Source organism: Syngnathus acus, chromosome 21 (genome assembly GCF_901709675.1).
Source record: "Syngnathus acus chromosome 21, fSynAcu1.2, whole genome shotgun sequence".
Taxonomy (NCBI): domain Eukaryota; kingdom Metazoa; phylum Chordata; class Actinopteri; order Syngnathiformes; family Syngnathidae; genus Syngnathus; species Syngnathus acus.
The window spans coordinates 5,448,244-5,473,272 of NC_051105.1; the positions used below are offsets into that span (position 1 = coordinate 5,448,244).

At 41.2% G+C, this 25,029-nt stretch overlaps 1 protein-coding gene across 3 annotated transcripts in view; it reads left to right on the top strand.

Moving 5' to 3' along the window:
- The first annotated feature begins 543 nt into the window (after positions 1-543).
- LOC119115221 (diacylglycerol kinase beta) overlaps positions 544-25,029 on the top strand; it is a 43,632-nt gene continuing 19,146 nt past the window's right edge. Inside the window, exons 1-21 of one of the 3 annotated variants that reach the window (XM_037239523.1) lie at positions 544-720; positions 5,704-6,101; positions 7,193-7,269; positions 9,883-9,903; positions 11,077-11,227; positions 12,137-12,199; positions 12,907-13,158; positions 13,306-13,458; positions 13,696-13,745; positions 14,013-14,087; positions 14,219-14,338; positions 14,408-14,525; positions 14,597-14,685; positions 14,802-14,918; positions 15,661-15,759; positions 16,567-16,677; positions 16,761-16,834; positions 17,698-17,772; positions 18,853-18,938; positions 19,194-19,283; positions 19,788-19,948. In XM_037239523.1, coding sequence (XP_037095418.1) covers positions 6,035-6,101; positions 7,193-7,269; positions 9,883-9,903; positions 11,077-11,227; positions 12,137-12,199; positions 12,907-13,158; positions 13,306-13,458; positions 13,696-13,745; positions 14,013-14,087; positions 14,219-14,338; positions 14,408-14,525; positions 14,597-14,685; positions 14,802-14,918; positions 15,661-15,759; positions 16,567-16,677; positions 16,761-16,834; positions 17,698-17,772; positions 18,853-18,938; positions 19,194-19,283; positions 19,788-19,948 — 2,049 coding nt within the window. In that variant the 5' untranslated portion in view covers positions 544-720; positions 5,704-6,034. The remainder of the gene's footprint in view (positions 721-5,703; positions 6,102-7,192; positions 7,270-9,882; positions 9,904-11,076; positions 11,228-12,136; positions 12,200-12,906; positions 13,159-13,305; positions 13,459-13,695; positions 13,746-14,012; positions 14,088-14,218; positions 14,339-14,407; positions 14,526-14,596; positions 14,686-14,801; positions 14,919-15,660; positions 15,760-16,566; positions 16,678-16,760; positions 16,835-17,697; positions 17,773-18,852; positions 18,939-19,193; positions 19,284-19,787; positions 19,949-25,029) is intronic. The other 2 variants (XM_037239525.1, XM_037239524.1) reach the window with 2 other exon arrangements.

Genomic DNA, 25,029 nt, shown 5'->3' on the forward strand with positions numbered 1-25,029 from the left:
AATTTTTAATTACATTTGTCATTGCTCTTTTATTTATATTGCACTCCACCTGTTTTAATAATGTATATCTTTTTATCAGGATTTTATTTTATTGCAATATCTTTAATATTAGATTTCATTACTATTATAACATTTCAATTTTTATTTTTTTATATACAGTATTTATTGTCCTTTTATTTCATTAATGTGCCTTTTTTTAATTATTACAAAAAAAAAACGAGTAATAAAATTGTGCATGACCACATCAAATCAATCTGATCAAATGAGATTTGACATTACAGCATGTGACTTTGCAAACCCATGACAGAGGGTATTAGAACAGAAAGGGGTGGCTCATATACATGTATTTTTTTTGCACCCAAAAAAATTACTGGGATAACACTTGCAAAAAAAAGAAGTTGCTCACAAGCAAAAAAAAAAAAAAAAAAAGCCAAAGGGGCTCTGAATGTGAGGAAACAGAAAGGGGGAAGCGAGAGAAACACAAACGGCGAGCAAAGAAGAGAGCGAGAGGGGCAGGGCTTCAGAGAGAAGGGGGGGGGGGAAGTCGTCTTGCATTCAGAGAGGATGAGGTGAGGGATGTTGCTGCTCCTGCTGCCTGCCGCGTGGACACAACTCTGCAGGCTCGGAAGCATACGACTGGTCCCACACACGCTTGTGGTGGTGCCGATCTGGGATGTAAGCGTGACTTCTTCCCATGTGAGTGGCAAAGGAAGACATCAGGTAGGAAGGACTTCTGGCTGCCATTCTTGCTACTGTATACTGTGTTCCCATCGACATCTCGCTTCGACTTTGCGCTTCGGCTCTTTCAGACAGGTGTGTCCAACCTATGGCACGTGGGTTATACATTGCCTTTTAAATCATTTACATACACACTTAAAAACAAATAAGAGAATCTGTTTTTCAGAGCTGAGGCCCGAAGATATTTTCCCTATAAATGCTCATAACATGAACTAATAATAAACATTTGTGCAATTTATTCTTATTGACAACATGGTGGAGTAACGTTTGGCACTTCTGCCTCTTTTGTGTTGAATCGCAAAGTACCCATGCTTGAATTTGTTTTTTTTGGGAAGTCTGGCTTGCTACGACATTCCAAAAACATACATGGGAGATTAATCGAAAAGTCTTGTCCGTAGGTGTGAATGTCATTTTATGCTTGGCTATGTGGGGGGTTGTGACTGACTAGTCCTAATTAAAACAGCAATGCCATGATAGTTTTTTTTTTTTATTGGTACGTATACCTGATTGATCAGACTCAGAGGAAGACGGACGGAGTTCAGCAGGATTTAAGGTCCAGCAGATCCAGTACATAATGATGCACTCAAACAGTTTACCGTAATTTTCGGACTATAAGTCGCGGTTTTTTTCATAGTTTGGGTGGGGGGGCGACTTATACTCAGGAGCGATTTATATACATATATATGGTTTTTTTTCACTTTTTTGGGCATTTTATGGCTGGTGCGACTTATACTCCGGTGCGACTTATAGTCCGAAAATTACGGTACATTTGGAATATTTTCATTCCATTTTAAGACCACTCAAATGACAAATTAGTTTAAAATACTTGCTCTTTAAATTTCATATCTTACAGTTATTGATTTTTTTTTCCCCCCTCTTAGTTTTTCTCGTTGAGTGACGTTCCAGCATGAGGCAGCTGACAGCATGCTTAACGACATCTCGTGCAGCAGGATGAGATGTTTATTGATTCTTAAGCATTCGCTTGGGCGTGTTATAAACGTAATGGTGCGGTGGGGCTTCTACCATTGCTTCATCACGGTCCATTAAAAGCTTTGCTTTTGTCACTTTCAAAAGCCGCAAAAGCATATTGTTATTATAATGAGGTGGCACAGTGGGTGGCACGCTGGGCAGAGGTGCAAGGTTTGATTCTGTCGGAGTTTGCTCATTCTACCCGTGCCCTGTGAAAACCAATTGATGTGGTGAATAAGAATTGCAAAAATTAAAAACACCAAAGACATTTGAATATTTGTCATTTTACAAAAGTAAAAATACATTTACAAACAAATGGCAAATCTAGTGGAAAGTCCTCAGGGAAAAGGAAGTAGGTAATTGCTGGACCCATGGAATTTCTTTAGTTACTACTAAATGTAATTTTGTACAATCATGCTATGCTCTGAATTTTTTTTACACGTCTGAATTTTTCGAGTTACAAACTGTCGCTTAGTTGATTTAGATTTTTTTTTTGCTGTTACGAGATGAAATTTAAATTAGTATGCAAGATATATCAACTGTAAAGGGAAGTGACGCAATTGCTTGAGGACTTATCGACATAGATTCAATGATACAGACAAACACTGTGTGTGTAAAAACCTTTTCATTGACCTTTGACCTTTTCAACCTCCGTTGAGACGAAGTCATTATTTTGTGTATACATCTTTTAAATCGAAACCAAATTTCTAACTCATATAGATTTTTTGTTACACCCCTATTCGATACCTTACATTTTTTGCCTGCTTATGGAGTATGAAGCCTTTGTTTTCACGTTTTTACAATTTAGCCACACAGGTTTATTGCCATCTTGCAGAAGAGTAGTCAATTGTTCTGCCCAGCATTAAACGTTGCTGGCATAGACAGATGAACACACTTTGCATTTGACAGTGAGCAAAAGAAGAAAAAAAAAAAAAAAAAGCTTCCGCATAGTAATCACATTTTCACAAAAGACGTACAGCTTCCTCTCATGGGCGTGTCCACAATGACAGCGTTGAGACTGCCGCCTCTATCGGGTCTGCTGCACTTCCTGTCAAGAAGTTGGACCCCGGACTCACTGGGATGGAGATGTCAGTCGCATCCTGTGCAACCCCCTCCCCACACACAAAAAAACAACATTATTGTTCAACTTCCTGCCTGAGCGTGTATCCCTCCGCTCGCCATTATTGATGCAAACATCTCCTGGTTTAGCAGCTGCTATGTGTGCCTTGCAGCGAGTCAATTGACATTTTACGCGACAAAGGCGGCCTGTGTGGGTAGACGACGTGAAGTGCAGGCATAGGCACGAGTAATCATAACAAAGTCACATGTGAGCGCCATGGCAACTGTGCTGATAGAAACCACCATAAAAGACCATGAATAACTTGTACGGCTCTTTTATTTATTGACAAAAGCGGGAAATAAAAATAAATATCTCTTCTTACTTGAACAAATGAAATCTCTTGTATATCTCAAAAAGCTCAGACATGAAATATCCTATTTCTAAAAATGTCCAGCTTCACTGTTACCTTCAACTAAGTTTGGCAAAATAGCATTCAATTGCTCCCATGCCTCTCTTATTGGAAGCATTTGTCTGACATCACGCTGATCCTGCTTCGAGTAGAGCATTCTTGAATTTGAGATGGCTTGGCATCTTCCTTCTCCACCATGTGCCCAGCAATGCGCCTTTCAGTACATCGTTCCTTGTAAAATAAATATTTGAATTTCCTATTCTTCAGCAAAATCACAAATGAAATTGTCAATTTTTTACGATTGCAGTTGACTGTATGCACGATTAGATGCAATTTGATGATGATGATGGAACACAGAAGCAGATTGCATTTTTATTTAAATTTGGCTTTCATTTCATTTGAGGAAAACTTGACTATTTTATTTGAATGCAAACATGAGCTAAGCACAGTTTTCCCACGTTCAATGTTGTTGAATGAAGAAATAAAATCCTCTACAGTGAATGCAATCAACAATATATCCTCGTATGTCACACGTTTTATGACTCTTGCTCATTTTTTTTTTCCTCCGCGTGAAACGGTTCAAATGGCTCTTGGAGTATTCAAGGTTGCTAATCCCCTCAGTACATGTATTTTTTGTCATATGTGCGCAGGATGAAATTATAGTTGTATGTCATGGTTGGCAAGTGCGTCTTGTGTAGTCTGGTGGATTTCAGGCAGTCTGTTCGGAAAACGACGGAGAGCACAGTCGTTTACTGCCGCTTTCAGTGTTTGAACTTTGTGACCAAAATCTCGAGCAGGGTTGTCTTTCATCGTCCGCTTGCGGCTTGAGCTAGCACGGAGTGTTTGTATGTGATTCAGCATGACCCATTGCTTCCTGGGGACATCAAGCTTGCCGCCGCCATGTCTGAATCAGAGACGTCCTCTGTGATGGATGAGATGGGCTTGTGGAATTTGGGGCATATTTTTGGCTCATAGTGAAACCCTCATTCGTCACAGGGGATATTTTCCAGACCCACCGGCACCCTCCATAGTGTAAAAAGCCATGATAAAGAGAGAACATAAAAATACAATAAAACTGTTTTCAGTAGTTACCTCTCCCAAGCACTTTAAAGCAAAGCTCTGTTTTACGAGGAGCACAGTGGCCCCTAAACTTAAAATTTAGGAACACACAATAAAAGTCAACTTGCAATGTAAATATTCACTCCACTCATTTTTACTATATTACTGATAAAAGTGTGGAGCTGACGTTTTTCAGCACCAATAATATTCAAGGATAGGAATTTTAAAAAATCATTAAACTTCCACGATGTCAACTCAGTTTAGAATCTTGCGTAAAACGCATTTAACCTTATTAAAACACACTTAAACTTTCAGTCGAAAGTCCGTTAGCTTTATGCTAAAATATAATGTGAAACGTCATAGATGGGCAAATGGAAATTAGCATAGATGGTGTAGTTATTATACACTTTTAAGATACTGCTACTTTACCAACACACACAGAGCAGTATCACATTCAACAAAAGAGAAAAACATTTTATATTTAAACACCAAGATATGCAATTACATTTCTCTGCATCCACATACATACGTGGCACCACACTGAAGGTGTGCGACTCTAAATTTGGAATTGGAAGCCACTCTCTAGTGGTTGAACTTAATGTCACACTGACCGACCACATTGGACAATGAACAATAGTCAGCGGCACAGTTGATTACAACCACACACAATATATTGTTTAATCAAACCTCTCTGACCAGGTCAGACAAAAGTAGGCCTTGTGGATCTTGTGTTGGGTGATGTCATCAGATTATGCAGGTGTATCTAATGTGGAGGCTGCATATAGGAGGACAGTGCATTGAAACCCAAGCAGATAGCAATCGCAGAGTAAGTTAAGTGTCCTTCATGCATTCGTCTGTTTCCGTCGTGGTGTTTCTCTTTGCACTGCAGTGACGTCAGGGTTGCCTAGCAACCCGCTCAGCAAAACAGAATCCCTCTTTGCACCGGAGGGGGGAGGCCCCCATGCACACGCACAAAATAACACACAGGGATCCTCCGTTTGTCTCTTTACACAACAGCACATGCATGTCCATGAGCTCACACGCTTCACTTGGAGGAACACAGAGTGTATTGCATGTTTGTTTCAACTCTTAATGAATTTTCTTTGTTTCTGATGATATGATGTAATGTATAAGCATTCGAATGGTTGAAAGTGGCTCTGGAAAACAAAAAAGAAATCCTGTTTGGAGAGTGAGGCAACACTCTTGATAATACAATGCGTTAATAAAAATAAAAGCTTCCACTTTCATAAAGTATGACATGAGGAATTATTGTCGCTGCCGGGGAACTAATGCGTTTGTCGGTGTGAGCAGAAAATCAAAACGACACTCACTAGCCACAATTGGTGCGCAATTTTGTTGGACGTTTGACAATAATTTTACTGGGGTGGTAAAGCTGGTATTAATAAAATATATTTGTTAAGAGTTACTTTGTTAAGAAATGTGTGTAATGTCGTGCGTTTGTGTGCAGGTGTGAATATGGAGGGTTTTTTCTGCTGAGTCATGAGGACAACATCGCAAAAATGACAACCAGAAAGGTCGCAAACACCTTGACCTCATCCTGACACATCCTCCTCTGCTTCCTCCTCATCACATCTCCTAGTGGACATTTTATACTTCCTCATTTGGATTATTGCTTTTCAGAAGATTCAGGGACTATAATTTTCCTCCTGGACGAAATGACAAACGTCTTAGCCTCAGTTTTATCCTTAATCTGACCTGATATTAATTATCCTACCTTTTTCTGGTGGAACTGCGCTTTGCCAGACGTCCCCCCCTTGACCTCGACAAATTAAGGCATTATGGGAGACGGGAGCTGGGTGTGTCTGAGCCCGGCTGAGTTCAATCAGCTCCAACAGTACAGTGAGTGTAAGTACATATGAAGAGTGACTTATTTTCTTGAAGATTCGAGGGTCCGCTAATATTGCTTCAAGCATGTCGTTTGAATATTACAATTATAGATTATAAATTTGTTTTTAAATCGTATGCGCAGTATACCAACCTCAAAATGTGTGATCAGCCTATTGCTATTCAGCTCTTGTTTTTACTCTCTTGTTTATTTATTTTAATGATAAGAGAAGACATTTGCATCGACATAAACACACACAAAATTGGACATTGGACTTTCACCTGCTGGCCTTGTGGCCTATTTGTTAGTCAAAGGAGCACGTGCCCGGACTCCTCTTCTTGTCCTTGCGCAAAAAACACAAAAGTTTATTACCTGTTATCAATGCCGATACATCATTCTCTGAGCGGGTCACTGTCTAATGTTACCGAGCATAGATGTCTGATTAGTGAGATACTGCAGTCTTCTTACCAAAGATAGTAAATTCTTGCTGTCTACATTAGTATATTGGTACCTGGGCCGTAATGAATTACCCGATTTAATCTGAATAATTTAACATGACCAAAAAAATAAACAAATAAAAATGGATGAGTTGATGTTTATTGCAGATCACAACGGAGATCACTTGATTTATTTTGACCAACCAATCAGTGGAAGGAAAAATGCTGACATCATTGTGGGTCAGTTAGCGGAACTGAGGTGAATTTGAATTAAAGAACCAGTTTTATTCCGAAAAGATTGTAAAATCGGCCATTTGGACCCTGCTACCTGGCAGGATGGCGCTGGCAAGATCAAGCCAACCGGTTGTTATTCAAATGAAACGGATGAATATTCGGCGGGATGGGAGCTGGCACGCTAGATGAGACAGATCGGCTCCATAAATTACACCGTGGCAAGAAAACTGTATTACTATAATTCTCGATCCTTTGTTATTTTGACGAAAGATTGCCATAAACTTGGGAAGTCTTTTTATATCTCCTTTAAGTTACCATATATGGTTCTCTCTTCTATAATTAAATAATATTTAAGGTTAAATATACCAAGATGTACCCTGATGGAGCATTCTTGGTGTGATTTGAATTCAAAAGTCATTTTTCTCCTCTGTTCTCCACAGACTCCACCAAAAAGTTAAAGGATGTTCTGGAGGAGTTCCACGGCGAAGGAGTGCTCTCCAAATATAACCCTGAGCAGGTGACCATCATTTTCACTCTCATTTTGTGTCATTGTATCATTTATTTACATCAGTAGATTTTCTTTTATGTAAGGGAACTTTTGGCTGGGAGTTGCCTTGTGCTGCCTCAATTTGAAAACAAACGTAGATTAGCTTTGAAATGAATCACCAAAGGAATCCACTTTTGTGGTGATTGTCATGATTATCTGTACTGCATCGGCTTGAGGGATGACACAAGCTCTTTGTTGCTGTGTGGGCCAGACAGACTTTACGCCACGTACCTGGCGCCACAATGGCTGACTTTGGCCTTGCTCTCTGTCGTCCATCAATTGTGCGTGAGTCATCGGGGGCATTGTAGCAGCCGCAGTGGTTGCCTCCAAGCAAAATGGCGACAAACGAGATGTCTTCCGTCTCGTTCCAAAATGGGCGGGCAACGAATTTTGCCTTTTGGCTCGCTCTTTGAGACTGATGAGTGGGTAAAGCAGACGCACCCACATTATTTCCTCGCACCATTACTTGTGATCCATAATGCAGCCTTCTGCTTGAGTTACATATATAGCAACAAAGCAAGCGTCGTAATGGCACTTAAGATAAGACACGGTAAGATAAGACACTCCATCTTCATCATGGTAATAGAAGGAATTCAATCCCGGTCGTTATACTTCCAGTGTCATATACGTACGTCAATATAGTTTATCAACTTGTGGCCATCCCTCTAATAGATGCTGGGCCCCATTTAGTCACCCAGGGAAAATCTTTAAAAAAATAAATATAGTTTTCTTTGCCCAAACTCAGAAGTAAAACTTGCTCATGGATGCCACAGATGCATCCTTGTAAGGAGGCATTATTTAGCAAAACAAAACTCGATAAAGTCATGTTCAGCTAAAATGACATTGGCTAAAAACTTGTCAAATATATATATTTTTTAAGTGAATGCAGCGTGGCAGCCTTTGCACAGCTCTTGTCAGAATATCGGAAAAATGCAAGTGTATCATATGAAGAGTCACTCGGCAAGAGTCTTTTGCCATGATGTAAATCCTCTTGACTTGGAAAGAGGTTTTGTAAATCACTTGAAGGCTTTTTTGCACGCTAAGGATGCAGGATGGCTGTGTTTATTATCATGCGGTCAAATGATCCACTCAGCAAGCTTACATATCATTTAGACAGGTAGCGCTCGTTCTGAATGTCCCAGAGATATATTGTGCCCTCCCAAAATGAACTATGCAAATATGTCATGGTCATCCTTGTCACGGCAATGTCATAACAAAGTGTTGCAGACAGGAAGTGTGGCAATTGATTACTACTACTACAAAGTTGTTTTATTTTCTTTCTGATATTTTGATTGCATATTTCTGTGGGAAATTCATGTTTAAAAAAACATCCCCCAAAAATTTCATTTCCACAACCAAAGGATGTTTCATACTCGTTATTTATCTGTGGAAAAAAGGACCAGAGCGTCTTCAGTTTCCACTGTTGCAGCTGTGTATGCTTGCGTGATGTGTGCTTATCGCACGATGCACGGCAAATTAAAGTCTGCTGGTGGGTTTTACCAAAAAAGGAAAGAAGAGTGGCAATGGTGGTCTCTTTGGGAACTGGCGGGGTTAAACCAACAGAGGCGAGTTGAGGGGAGGGATGTTTTGTGAATGACGGGGGTCCAAAGCCACTGCGCAACCGCTTGTTTCCATTCCAAATCCTAAGGTGCACAACCTGATTCACTTTACCTTTTTTGGTATGCAGGAGATGGTTCCCTTGATGATTTGATGGATATTATCACTGACTAATATTTTATTAAAATATACAGTACGCATGCAGGTTCCTTCTTTCAGAGCTTATTGAACAGTGTAGTGTAAAAGTAAAAGAACAAATTAAAAAAAACTGGACATGAGTTTAATGTCTTGACTGACAAACTTATCATCTCAATATATACATCACTAATAATGCCCCGGGAATATAAAATGAACATAGAGTCGTTGCTGTAGGTGTAAAAAGCAGGATTTCACCAGATGACATTCAATAGTCAACAAATCTAGGCTAACGCACTTATGTTTCGTTCTTCTGTCACCATCTAGTGGCAGACAGTCAAATTGCAACCAATATAAACAAGTATTAGACCAAAATAGTTATTAACTGGACAAGAAACAGCAAACCAGGAACCTGCAATGGTGAGGTGGGGTATTGTCCAGGAATGTAATATTAAAATATAAGAAGAGAACGTAAAGAATTAAGCTGGTTTTATCACGTATAATTAAGCCGAAAGTCGCACACTCACACTTGTTTGACATCTTCTCGGTGAGTATTTTTACTTGTATTGTCCCTGTTCTATAACTGACTGAAAGTTTATTTGTAGTTTATTTTTTTTTAACTTTATTGGTACCTTTCACTGTCCCTTTTTTTCACTCTACTGGCGCAGTGACCTTTCTGAAGCTCAGCCATTAAAAACACTCATGGTTGTGCACATCTCTGTTCAGATTTCCACTTTTATCTGTTGTCATTTTTGTATCAAATACTGTAAGGACAAAGTGGTTGAAAACATTTACGGACATGGAGACTAATGACATCATCTTGATTCATTTCGTCCTTTCCTCCTTCCTCTCCCCCCTTGCTTGCTATTTACGACTGCACGCATAAAATAGCAGCGTGATGTTCTCGACAAAGTAAGGCTCGACCCAGGTGGTGCTGGGGGGTGCATGTGTGTCAACGTGGTGTCTCTGTCAGTGGTCTGCATGTACATTTGCTCCGAACATTCACAATGTGTCACCCGACAGCAGTGAGTAGCAACGGGGGCGGCTGGGTGTTTGTTAACTGGTGCAATACATACAACCATTGACAGTGGTGTTAAGATTATGCGCCGCCGTGGCAACACTGATACTTATTTATCCATCTGATACATGCTGTATGTGTTGAAAGGATTCATCATGCATGAGCACAACCGTTCTAACCCACTCTCCATTGTTTGTTGTGCTGCTAGCTCATTATATTTCAACTGTGTATCATACGATAGACTGATTTCATGCTTTTCTGCAAAGTAACTCCAAAGTATACGCAAAATCATTGATGTCAAACTCAAGGCCCCGGGGCCAGATATGGCCCACCGCATCATTTTATGTGGCCCGCAAAGAGAAATTGTGCATCGACTTTCTAAATTGTCTTCACTTTTAAAAAATGTATATTGCTAGCAATTGTTATTAGCATTCATCAATTTGTTGTTTAGCTCATACGTAAGGCGTTGACGGTCATAATGGCCCTCTGACGAAAACTATGACGACGATGCGGCCCGCGACAAGAATGAGTTTGACACCTCTGCAGTAAATGGACAAAAGCATTGGAACGAACTCCACCTACACAAAGTAAAAAAGTGCATCAAATATAATCAAAATCATGCAGAAGATACTATATAGAAGGAATAAATTGACCTAAACCATTTTTCGGAGGAATCCAACTGAGGACAGCTACACATAAAGACAATTGGCCTGGTTTTATCTCCAACTGTGTCATATTGGATCTCTCTTTTTGTACTCGGAACAAACAAGAGGCTTCCCCAAAGATGATTAATTAAGATGTGGCCAAGGCTAACCTGAGATTGCCTGACAATTAAGAGCTCCAATGCTTGGGTACATTTTATTAATAGGCAAATTCAACAGTGTTTTTAAATATAATAGTTTCCAGAGGATCTATTTGGCAACAATTGCACATTGTGTTTTTATTTTCTCATTTGCCCAATCATTTTTACTCCACTCAGGCCGAGACCAAAGTGTTTTAGTTGATATGACGCAAATAAATGAAGTTTGCCATGCTTGTCATTGGCTAAATATGTTCCCCTTGTGCAGCCTATCGACTATGAGGGCTTTCAGCTCTTTATGGCCACGTACCTGGAGAACGACATCCCGCAAGAACTGTGTCAGCACCTCTTTACCTCCTTCAAGAGCAAGACGGGAGGTGCCTTGCCCGACCATTGTCGAGCTGCAGGAAGCTTATTGGGTGAGCTCCTCTCATGGTTTTCTTTTTTTAAATTTAAATCCGCTTACGCTATCGAATGAGACATGTAAATCCTTAACCTACCCAGGAACAAAATTTTAAAATTTAAATGGTGGTTCCAAATGATTGTCACTACAATACAACTTTTCAAAATAATGATAATAAGGAGCCCCCCCAAAAAAATCTATAATTAAATAATAAATTATTTAATCCAGACGCACAGTGGATTAGTGGTTGACATGTCCGCGTCACAGTTCTGAAGTTTTGGGTTTCTAATCTCGGTGCTGGATTTTGTATGCTTCCCATTTGAAGTACTGTGCTACTCTGGCTTCCTCCAATATTTAAAAAACAACCACATTAGGTTTGCCTATAGTCGGTTGGAAAAGGCTCCGACTCCTCTGCGACCTGAATAATGATAAGCGATAGAGAAAATGAAAAAATATGAATGGATGGATCAATTGAGCTTCAATACGTATATTGAAATTATGATGAAAGGATGGTTGCCACACCAGCCTCACACTTCTGATTTTGAATTCCTTCTGATCATGTGGAGTTTATACGTGTAAAAATATGCATGCAGCATTACTTGAAGTGTTTGTTTATATATGCCCTGTCAGCTGGGATAGGCCAGTTAATAAAGACAAGTGCTCGAGAAAATAGATAGATTGTTTTAGCCTGCACTGCCACCTTGTGTTTGGTGAATTTCAAATAACATGGCCTGGGAGGAATTGAGTTGTGAGTATTTTTCTCCTTGTCAGGCTAAAAAAGATTCAACTATCATAAGTGACGGTCATTAAAAGCATCGTTTTTGCTAATTGTCTCTTGATGTAATTAAGGTAGAAGCGAAGGTGAGCTCCATTAATCCTGCGTCTATGTTGTCTTATTGCTGCTCAATGTGTTTCCTTCTCAAAGAGTCCTGCTCCATTGATGCTGGTATCTCTATTCACACCGAGGTGGCGTGTGCCCCCATCACAGGTACTAGCAGACGTGCCTTGACGGGCTGGGTGGTGTTGCTCTCCTCCCCCGCACAAAGCCATCTGCAACCGCTGCTTGTTGTGTTGATGTGTGATTTGTTGTTGTTGTTTAACATTGTGGAATCCATTTCGTGAAATTGGTTAAGCTGTGACTTCAATCAACCCACCTTAAAAGTTTCTTCTCTTTGCAATATTATTGTGTTGTCCTGTAAACTAATCAACTTGAGATTCCTCTAAGGTTTTTTTTTTTTTTTTTTGGCGATAAGGGAACCTCTTAAGTTGGATACCTAAAACTTTTTCAGTAAAGGATTATTGCGACATAGTTTGCTTTTCCTAGACATTTATTCCATTCAAGAAAGAGCGTCACTGTATAAAAAGTCACGTGTTATCAAAGTTAAGGTGCTAGTGTTAATCATTTTTTTATTTATCGTAGCACAGTCAACATCTTTACACTTATTCGGCTATAAAGAATTGCGATGTGACCCCCCCCCCACACACACTAATGTGGTGCATGTTTACAAGTCTGTCAGTAGTTCTATGTGTGTTAGTATTGTATGTGAACAGAGCAATGCCCAAAATGTTAAACGACTTACTAAAGTTAATAACGGTGAAAGTTTGACCCAAAAACAAATCATAGTTGCAGGTCAACTAAAGGCTGGTGTTCCACTTTATTCTGTCTTTAAAGGACCTTTCCTTTTTGTGTCCAAGGCATGAACGGTAAGAGCATCCTGTCGGCGATGGGTCGACACACGCCGGAGCTTGCCAGCGGCACTGAGGCCGCCACCTCCCCTTGTTCGTCCCGCTCCTCTTCACAGCGGTCCAGAACTGGGGCCCACACACCCGGGGGGGCCCACCGCTCTCCTTGTATCCAGGTCAAGCCTTGCCAGCGCAGCAATAACGCCCTGACCCCTAATGCCGGCCCAGCCCGGTCGCCAGTGTCACCCCCGAAACTTTCACCAGGTAAGACCGGCGACTTATCATTTAAGTCTTAGTCTCCTCTGACCAACGAAATCTGAGTCCAGTACAAGATCTGTATGAAAAAAAATAATCACGTGTCCAACTATGTCGTATTATCCTGTACTTACTATTTGATGCGTTGATTGACAGAGATAAGCCGCTCGGAGAAGCAGTCGTTGCTACGGAGGACGCCGTCACCCCACAAAGGATCCCCCCAGTCAGTTCCACAGGTGGTCTTCTTGAAGGACATTGTTTGCTACCTTTCCCTGCTGGAGCGTGGCACACCAGAGGACAAGCTGGAGTGTGAGTGACAGGCACAGGGACCCTTCCTCTCTCTCTGCTTCCATTTCTACTAAGTAATTCTGGCCAGTGTAACTTAAACTATGTGACAGATTTTTTAGCAATCAGGTTTTGAAATACCCCAATGTCTTTTTCTGTGAACTGATTAGTAGGTCAAAGTATTTGTCAGCTTGCCATGAATACCGGCAATCAAGAAGTTAAAAAAAAAAAAAAAAAAGGCTCTCTTTGTTCCCCTTCCAGTCATGTTCCGGCTGTACGACACAGACGGCAACGGCGTCTTGGATAGTTCGGTGAGTTTCCCCATCTTCAACTTTCTGTCTTCTTTCTATCCTCCGTACCCATTGTGCTAAGAATAGAAAGGGGTTGGCAGGCGGCGTGTTGACATTAAGATCGTTTGTAATGGTCAGTCCGTTTTAATGCTAGCCAGGTTCTGAGGCATAAACAGAACTTTGCAGCTCGTATGGAATTTGTAGCGGCTTTACATCATGTTTGGACGTGAGAGGTTGTGATCCATATGCCACAATGCTTTGTTTTGTCCTATTTGGGATCTCTGGTAGGAGCTGGACCGCATCATCAATCAGATGGTACACGTTGCCGAGTATCTGGAATGGGACTCGACAGAACTACGGCCGGTGAGCAGCGATCTTATAATACTGGTTGGCTTCCAAGATTTTCAGAGCAACAGTTTAGAAATAGAAATAATTGTTTCCTGGGTTAGACTGTCATCATGAGACATTATACAATGTTTACTCTGCCACCGTAGATTCTGAAGGAAATGATGGAGGAAATCGACTACGATGGGGATGGCACAGTCACCCTGGAAGAGTGGATCAGAGGAGGCCTGACTACCATCCCCTTGCTGGTTTTGCTCGGCATGGACACGGTTTGTGTCTGTTTTTCTAGTCCACAGGCCAAAAACATCAAATATCTTGATTTTGATGTCGCCCACTAGAATGTTCAGGAGGATGGCCAACACGTGTGGCGCCTGAAGCACTTCAACAAACCGGCCTACTGTAACTTTTGTCACACCATGCTGCTGGGCGTGCGCAAGCAGGGCCTCTGCTGTTCCTGTGAGTGGATGGCCATGACCATGCATGTTACACGTATGTTGTCACTGAAATGGGTGTGTTTTTCCCGACAGTATGCAAGTACACGGTGCACGAGCGCTGTGTGTCCAAAGACATCGCCGCCTGCATTAGCACCTACGCCAAGTCCCGCAGGCACACCAACGTGAGCACACACTTTTGATTTTTCCAAGTGGAAGCAGACGGAGCTTTCTTCATTAGCGCCATCAGTAAACAAACCCTGCCTGTGTCTGTGCATGTGTGTGTGTCTGCACTCTCCAGGCTATGCAGCACGTGTGGATGGAGGGCAACTCACCGACCAAATGTGACCGATGTCACCGGAGTATCAAATGTTATCAAGGCTTGACCGGTCTCCACTGTGTGTGGTGCCAGATCACTGTGAGTAATGATGGACGATCAGATGGACGGATTTGACAATATTTGTTCAAACATTCATGCCACCCCCCCCAAAAAAAAGTTTTTTAATTTTAATTCACTTCAATATCATGTCATGGGAACAAAATGCCACAAGATAGTGTTTGTCTAAGCTTGTTGCCAATTCAATTTAGATATTAAAAAGCTATGAGCCTCACCTGCTGACGAATGTAAGCAGGCCTCAGACGTGGAAATTCAAAACGTTTTGTAGAAACGTTAGGAAATTTTTCATGGGTGCAACCCACATAGCTCAGCTGAAATCACACAAATGTAGATTTATTTATAAACATGGCATCATCTAAAAGGGAAATAAACATGCTTCCAAATGGTGTAAAATTTATTTTAAAAAGAGACATTTCCTTCCTTTTTGTGTTGTTTTGATGCAATACTACTTATATCCAGCAGATGACCTCGCTGACTTGCTTTTACATCCAAAGTGTGCTACACAACTGAAATCAAACGCCATCAATTGGTATCACGTTTGCATTTGGCCTCCAACATTCTCCAAATGACGCACTTTAGGTTAAATAAAGACCCCAAATTGTCCCAACGTGTGAATGTTTGTTAGTATTTGCAAATGACTGGCAACTAATCAATTGTGCACCCATCTTGCACAAAGTCAACCTTATAAAGGCAAGCTCGATAGAAAATGTCTGAATGGATGGACTGCATTATCATATTTGCGTTTTCATGCCGTCCTCCACAGCTGCATAACAAATGCGCGTCCCATGTGAAGCCAGAGTGTGACGGAGGAGCCTTGAGGGACCACACCTTGCTGCCCTCCTACATTTGTCCTGTCGTCTTGGTGAGTCGCATACTCGACTTCATATAGGAGCACATTGAAGCGAAGACGATTAATGTATGCTCTCTGTAAAGAGTAAAAGTAAACAGACAAATGGATATTCAAGTACAGATCATGTATAAAAAAAAAAGAAGTATTTTTACTTTGTTACTTGGAACTCATGATATGACAAGATACAAACTCCTGCATTTCCTCCGCCGACAACACGTCACTCATTTGCCTTGGGAAAAGATCGCATGTCACTTTCAGGTGTAAACAGCAGGTGCACATGCCAGACGGAGTGTCATGCTGTCACTCTTCTTTGCTGGTTGTGTTTGAATTGGAGTTCAACAAGCACCTGGCACTATTTCTAACTTTGACATTGATTCTTTTTTGGGTGTATGATTTCCTAAAAGGCTTAAACATAATATGAGGTATAAGGAAATCTAAGATTTTAGACTTAGTAAAAGGTAGAGTTTGCAATTGAAAAGAACACACTTTTTTTTTGCCTTGTTACTGAAAAGTGTCGTTATGATGTGAGAAGTACATAATATGACCGCATCTTGCACCTCTAATTTTATATTACCATAGAAAACACAACCAATCAGACGGAAGTTGTGACTTATGAGGTTTAAATCGTTCGACACCTTATAAGTTGCGCTCTCTGATTCGAAAATCTTTGTAGCTGTGAATGTGAGTATGAATGGTTCATATCCTGCACATCCATGACCCAAATGAGGATCAGTGATATAAGATGAAAGGATGATTTTTTTTTAAAGATTTAAATCTTGTGTTTCAATTCATGTCATTTTGCACTGGTCTTGTCTGCAGGACCGCCAGTCTGTGGTGAAACGCGGAGAAGGCGACTCTCCTCCCTGCACCAGCCCGGACGACATCAACCAAGTGTTCAAATTCTCCCCTGGAGACGGACAAGCATTGCAGGTAATGGTTCTGCTCAGGCCGGGGTCCACAACCGAAACCAAAACTAAAGGACTGAGGTTGTTGATTCAACTTCCTGTCTATAGATCTCACCCTTCCCGGGCACTCACCCTCTGCTGGTGCTGGTTAATCCCAAAAGTGGTGGAAGACAGGGGGAAAGGTAAGATTGCTATTTAATACAACATTTAAAAAAAATATATATATATACTGTATCTTCAAATCGTAATCATGTCTGAACGTTATCCAGTGAGAAATAAAACATTTTTAATGCAGCTTATTGACTTTTGGAAGAGGGATGCTTAGTAGCCAATAGTTGATATAATTGGCTTCAATATGTAACCGTGAGATCAGCCAGCATGTGCTGTTTTGTCGGACATACATGCAGGACACGCACGACAGAACGTACATTTGTCATTCAGCACAAATAGTTCACTCCGTCGGATGCGGCTACAAAGGTCACGGGAAACTGGCAGGCAGACATGACTGAGCTCATTAGCATATGGGCAGTTGGAGAGGGCAAAGATCAAAAGTATTGGGACGCGTGAAACTTAATAATGTGGGTGATTTTTACTTTTCGTCAGTGTCAAGTAATGAAGTACAAATGTTTTGTTTTCTAAGGACTTTTTAACTTTTCTCCCGACATTTGAAAAGAGATCTGTATTTTGTGTTATCTTTCATCCTTTGCGAATGTCAACACAACATAGAAAGGATAACAATCAAGTGCCTTTGGTGTCATTATGAAAATAAACTGTAACTGAATAATTAAACTGTAAGGGTATAGTTAAATTAAAAATTTTGGATTTTTTTTCTAGTGAAATATGGAGGTCTTAAAGGCACCTTATGATGACTCAAAATAAACTTAAATACTAAAGAGCGACAAAATTAACCGGGTTTGAAACCTGACTGATAATAATAATAATACTACAGAATAATGTTTTTACCCATTCAAAATAAAAAGCCAATATTTGAGAGGATTTTACACAGGATATTTACTTTCCTTTTTTGGCCTTCTCCTTCTTTCAGGGTTCTCAGGAAGTTCCGATACCTTCTCAACCCACGGCAGGTGCACAGTTTGGACCAAGGTGGCCCAGCACTCAGGTAAATGCTACCCATTTAGTTGATTTAATTCCATCAACATCCTCAACCTCCATGAACAATTGATTTTAGATAATGGATAGCACTTAATAGATGCTCACCAGCCGCAATGTCAAGGAGACGTTGGTTGCCGACAGGGTTAAATTGTCTCTCCAAAGAGGCCGAGTGTTGCCATGGCACCATAGCAACAGCCTCAGCTGGCAGCGAGGTGAGAGGAAGATTGGTTAGAGCCCACTAACACACGCTTGTTTTCGACCGTCGCTCATAAAAATCCCAGTGCAGAACAGACAATCGAGATGAAGCCGATTAATGAACATTTTGCCGAGACGTACACAACGGAAGTGACTCGTGTACACAAACTTCAACCTCAACGCGGCTGCACGATTTCCAGCAGTGTTACAGAATCCAACATAGATGCAATGCGATGACATTTTGACAGCAATGGAAACTATCTTAAAAGCTCCTCTTTTATAGATTTTCATTCTTCACGTGTGTAATATGAATTCAATATACTACTTGAGGACTAATTGTGAGCATTAATGGGTCGCTGAGCACCAGGTGGCTAGCTTGAGTGAAAGGCATCATTGGCCTCGTGCAGCTGCCAGGCATGAAAGCCTCTATCGACACCTTTGTCCCGACTCACATGAAAGGTCCTTTTGAAGGGTCACGTGTGCGCCCTGCGGCCACATAGGAAACTCAGGAGAAGATGGTGGAACGAGCATATGCGGGGCTACACGCTTTCTCTTCATCTCATTTGGAAAATCTCCAGTAAATTACATTCTGTGGGAAGCAAGCTGGGGGGGATATTAGAACTATTAACACCCATCTGATGTAGTAAATATCATTAAATAAAAGCTGATTCTCCAAACTTTTGTCTCGGATTCATCTTGATCCGAAACACTTCAGTATGCAAAAATAAAAGATTTGACCTTGCCGTCCCAATACTTCTGAAGGGGAGTATTAAGCACTGCACTGTGCCTGCTCTGCAGTGTTGTGCAACCTCAGTGCTCAGAATTGAGTTAATGAGAAGTCATGAAAACAGTGTTGACGCAGGCAATGATGTTGTCACTTCTGACGTCTCAGGCTCAACTTTTTTCATGACGTCCCTGATTTCCGAGTGCTCGCTTGTGGCGGGGACGGCACCGTTGGCTGGATCCTGGACTGTATAGGTATTCGTACAATCTTATTCATTCAAATGAATTTATGCTAATGATTGTGTTCGTCAGCGGTAGCTTCCAAATTTTTTTTTTCACGATTTTCTTGCACTTCCTTGATGTGTCATATGGTAAAATGGTAAAGGCATCATGCTGGTAAGGTCATCATGATTGAAATGAATGCCTATGAAAAAAAAAAAAAAAAGTCCTTCCATCTTGTCTGCTCCGTCAGCGGTGAGTAAATGTGACAATTGAAATATGTCTTTGCAGACAAGGCCAGCTTCGTTCGGCACCCCCCGGTGGCCATCCTGCCGCTGGGGACAGGCAACGACCTGGCACGCTGCCTCCGCTGGGGGGGAGGTGAGACCCCCTACCATGCTATACTGCACAGCACTGGCAAAGTCATTACTTAAAGTGAAAATTGCATTTTGGACACAGACTATTGAGCAGTATCCATTCGTGTTAGTCCTGCCGGGAAACCTTATTTACAAAATTATACACCACAAATGTGAAATGCATCCACATGATGGAATTCCACGGCCGTAAAGATAATATTGTGCATTATGTAACCTCATTAGGAGGGGGGGGAAAGGCAATGGAGAAGTTAAGTGGAAAGCTGTTGAACCTGGATCACGAGTTCTTGCTCAAGAATGGGGCCAAACAGTTTTGGTGAAGTTCCTGTAAAAAAAAAAAAAAACTGCGAAATGTAAAAAGATTAGCTTGATTTACCATTTCATGTGACAAGGTACACTGTTGGGGCAAATATATACATATTTATATATTTATTTATATATATTCCACCAACATGTGTGACCCAAAATAAAATGAAGTGTGTCTAAACTCTTACTAAATGTGTGTTTTCAGGATATGAGGGGGGCAGCTTGCTAAAGTTCCTGCGCGACATCGAGCACAGTATCGAGGTTGGGCTGGACCGCTGGAACATCGACATAGTGCCCGATGACAAGGAGGAGAAGGGTGACCCGGTACCCTACAACATCGTCAACAACTACTTTTCTATCGGAGTGGTGAGAACATTTAATTGTAACAAGTGGAATCAAAATGCTTGCATTGTTGGTATTAGCGACTTGTCATGCGGGAGGACGATGTAGTTTCATTTGATAAACAGTAGTTTACAACTACTAACAATAAAATCAAACTCAAGTAATACAATTGGATTTACATGTTTTTCATTGGACAATGAGCAAACCACAACATAATAATAAATAAATAATAATGATGAAATAAAAAATAATATTGTCATTTTCTTGTTATTGTTTGGTTATGATAACAAACAAAACTAAATTGAAGCATGCAAGCAGCTCAATATAGTACAATTGATGCTGAATTAGAAATCCAGTCGTCTTCCATATGATCACTTTGAGTCCACAACGTTTTATGCATCCATGTTCTGGCTATCTATGTGAATTATCAGTTCGGTCGAGTCTCTGTAATTGTCTTTTTATTTAGTTTTAAATTGGACTTGAATTGAATCTACCTTACAATAATGTACAGGGAACCGTATGCCGCGTAAGAACGGCCCACCCCTGATGAGATGACATCAGCATGTTATGGTCACTTAATTTAAAGTGGTCAAAGTTTGTTTGGCCATTAAGGGAGAGCAGATGCATGATGAGTTGCTCCCTCTCAGACAACTTTCTCCATTGGTGGATTTCGTTGGTTGCCATGTTACCGTTACCGAGCAACCCATCTTTTTATTGGCTCATGTTTCATTGGAGTTACTGGCCAAAAGACTCATTCACATTTTTATGGGCTTGACACGCACACACACACACGCTTGCACGCATACGCAAAACATATGTACGCACACACACACATGGATCTTCATGGTCGTCAAACGCTTGTGTTGTCGCACGTCAACGGTGAAGCATCGCTATGGCAACGCAGCAGCTGGGCAGTCGACATTGACTCGAATGAAGCCTCGGTTGTACACTTTAACTCTAATAACTATTCATCAGCAACTTAACAGATCAGTCCGGCGTTTTAACTGGCAAGCACAGTACCATCTCTTTAAATACTAATTAACTAGAGTAAAGTAGTGACTCACTCGCTGAAAAATGAAAGGTAATTTCATAGTTAAATAGGTTACCAACCTATTTTGGATCGCTCACATGCTTGTTTTACTATGAGTACCAACTCTTATGTTCTGATGAAAATAGGGCCTAATGCAACAAATGCAAATCGTTTCACACCCTAATTTGAACATCTCATTCTTAGTCGTTGTCTTCTTTTTACATCGCATTGAACATACTGTAAATAAAAGTATGTTTCTTTCAACATAAATAATATTAATACAAAAATATGATTTAAGTAGTATGAGGTAAGTAGATCAACTTAGTAGCTCCCAAAGCTGTACGTGTGTTATTTCATTATTTATGCCAAAGGATGTTTATGCTGTTCTGCCTAATTTTACTCTGAGTCAAGGTAGAATCTTTTTTTTTTTTATCACTTTTCCGTCTGTCTCCAATGTCATAACCGACTTGAACAAATACAAATAACTCTTAGCAATTGCATGTAGGCTTCACCATAGAAAAAACTAAGACACAAATGCCAAAAGAGGACATTGTGTGCACAAGTAGAAGAGGATGCACTGTGGCGTTGTTACACAACTGCACTCCCACTGATGCCTGCGTGCTTGCCAGACTGAACACACAACGCACTCGTCGTCTATGTGCAGCTTTCTATTTTGTATCATTTCATTTCCCGCTCAAATGTTTAACAATTACAGTCAACTCAAAAAGTCACTCAATCAATAAATGAAAATGAACAAATGAATATGGCTGAATGGACGTTGCTTAGGAGACAGAAAAAAAATGCAGTACGTATTTGAAAGCCAGGGTGACAGATCGTGGAGCCTAGCGGGTGCAATGGTGACAGATGGTCGCCTATCTGGACACCTGAGCAAACCACCCGTTGTGACTCAGTCCACCACGTCACGCTAAGAGGCCTTGCAATCTGCTTGGCTCATCTTGTGCTTCAAGGTTTGGGTGCCATGGTGACATCATGCTAGATGTGAGCGCTTCCACAGTTGCAGTACATGACGCCGACTTAGCTGCATGGTGTGGAGCATGTGGTGGGCTTGTCCAAGGCGATGCTAGCGTCTGTTTTTTATTCTAGTTGTCACGTTGTGAATGCAAACATTTTTTCCTTTTGAGGATCTTACGTCTCAGTTCAAAGATGATATGAAACACAAGTACTGAAGGTAGTTTTACAGCAGCGCATTCACCTAATTCACTCGATCAAGAGCCAACTCGCTAGATATCAGCTAAAACTGTTTTGGAATCACTCCCGCTTCACTATGTAGCAATTAGAAATACTGGCCTACATTTACAACTTCCATAAAATACTCATAATTTATTTCCAACAGTCATAGTGTGTGTCTTCGCTGTGCAGCTTCTGATTGTGGTTTATTCATTTAACCAATCACAAATTTTAGCTTTTTTGTGTTTCCATGTAAATGTAGTCTGCAAAAGGCCTTCAGAATCTCAAGTGCTGGCATAGGATAAGTGGTTCGATGGATGGATGGATGGATGGATGGATGGATGGATGGATGGAGGGATGGAGGGACGGAGGGACGGAGGGACGGAGGGATGGACGGATAGGTGGACAAATGGACGGACGGATGGATGGGCAGACGGACGCCTCTGAGCAATCGCCACTGGTGTGGTCAGTGAAAAGTAACATAAATGAGATTAACCACAGTAAAAATTTAACAAGGGGAGCAAGCAAGTGACACAATGACTCTGATTCATTGTTTTCTCCCTTAATAAATGGAGTCACGATTTAAAAATCACTTTTTGTTAACTTGGGTTCTTTTTGCCTGATATTTACTACTTGAAGATTCTAAACATTAGTGGATAAACTATGCAAAAAAAAAAAAAATTGAAATCCGTTGTGTTTGTTCACGTGAAGTCAGCTTGTTTAATCAACACTCACTCACGCGCAACAGTAATTGTAGCGTGGGTAGCGGAGGAGCAGAGGAATTTGAAAACTCTCCATTGCAGTGTCGATATACTACCTGAGCACATCCAATAGGAGTGGATTTATTCAGTGCATGCATGCATGCACAGTTGCACACACACACACACACACACACACACACACACACACACACACACACACACACACACACACACACACACTCATTAAGCCTTATAAAACAGGGTGTGATTTGATGTTGTACAGTGTATAGAACCCTGTGCGAGTGCGTGTGTGCATTCGTGCTTGTACTGTATGTGCATGCACGTGCTTACACCCGGATGCACAAGAACATGTGCTGCAAGCTGATTCTTCTGTTGAGGGCTTGGCAGGGGGGCTCCTTACCATTTCCGAATGTTTACTATGACACTTCCCTTGATCGCTTGCCAAGATGGTGTCGACTGTGACGCACCTTTCATGATACGCATATAACCACGTAACATAAGCGCTGTATGTAAAAACATCCTGAGCATTCATTCAAAGTGCTTGACAGGCAGCAACAAAATATTAGTAGATAGAATTAAGTGTAAACCAACCTATTAATCAACTTTTTTTTTTAAAAACAGCTAGATAACTTTTGCTAGGATAGCTGCTTTACAATCAGGCTGGTGAATTACCTAATTAGTTAACTTGTTAGATAGCTGCTAAACAATTAACTCATGAATCAACTATTTGGATAACCGATTGCTAAGTAGCTAAATTGTTGTTATTCTGTTTCCGGCAATCGTTTCGGTATTGCCAAGAGTAGCTAGCCTTCTAATTTCAACAACAAAATGAATGAAAACAATAACTTGTTTTCGTGGGGCCACGTGTGTGACCTCGGTGCTCTTGAGCAGAGTTCCTCTGGTCTTGAAGAGTCGGCAGGTGTCGCTCAGCATGGTTATTCATTACCGTCCATTATTCATAACCTGGCGTGGACCTGGCAGCTGCTGACTTCCTGTCACTGATACTTCCCCTGACCTTCACCGAATGCCAGCAATACTCCAACGCATGCACACAGACACATAGTCGCATGCCGACGCACATACTGTATCTCGATTGCACACAATTTGTTTTTTTGGGGCGAATAAGCCTGCAGGCTCTCTCAGCAAAGATTGAACGTTGTACACCGAATGCTATTCACAAGTACACTAACGTATTAGTATGTGGTGGCTGCTCACTTAAATAGTGTATTCTACTCAAAAACAGTAAGGGATATTTGTCCTCCAGGTTAAATTTCTGGATGCACTAGTTTGACTTCCTCTTGACTTTTGAATGCATTTGTCCAAGAGTGAACGTTGCGTTTTGGTAAATTTGCCGTTTAAACATTCTGCTTACATTTTCACATCATGAGACCAAGATCATGAGACCAAGATGATGCCCGACAATTGATCAAGGGTAGATGGGTGTTGTTGAAAACGTTCACGAATCAAACACCCGTTGTGAATTTTGCCGTTTATTTCCTTGTTGGGGGGCGGCTCGGTGGCGCACTGGGTAGCACGTCCGCCTCACAGTTAGGAGGGTGCGGGTTCGATTCCACCTCCGGCCCTCCCTGTGTGGAGTTTGCATGTTCTCCCCGGGCCCGCGTGGGTTTTCTCCGGGCACTCCGGTTTCCTCCCACATCCCAAAAACATGCTTGGTAGGCCGATTGGGGACTCCAAATTGTCCCTAGGTGTGAGTGCGAGTGCAAATGGTTGTTTGTCTCTGTGTGCCCTGCGATTGGCTGGCAACCGGTTCAGGGTGTCCCCCGCCTACTGCCCGATGACGGCTGGGATAGGCTCCAGCACTCCCGCGACCCCCGTGGGGACTAAGCGGTTCAGAAAATGGATGGATGGATTTCCTTGTTGGGGAACGACAAGTTGTACAAAAGAACCGAAACATTGAACAATTGAACATGCATTAAAAAGTTTAGAAAAAAGTTGACCTCAAAAGGTTAGAATGAGTTTGATATCGGTAGTTTTGTCTACCGTGAAAGTTGTTCAACAAAATGTACCGAATGAATGAACAAAACACTTCTGGTTCTGGTCTGGATGGTTGTCATGGTTACAGACAGTACCTCAATCATGTTTGTTAAGATTATGCAAGTCACGAGTTTCACGAGAATGAGGAAACAAACATCGGCGGATATAAT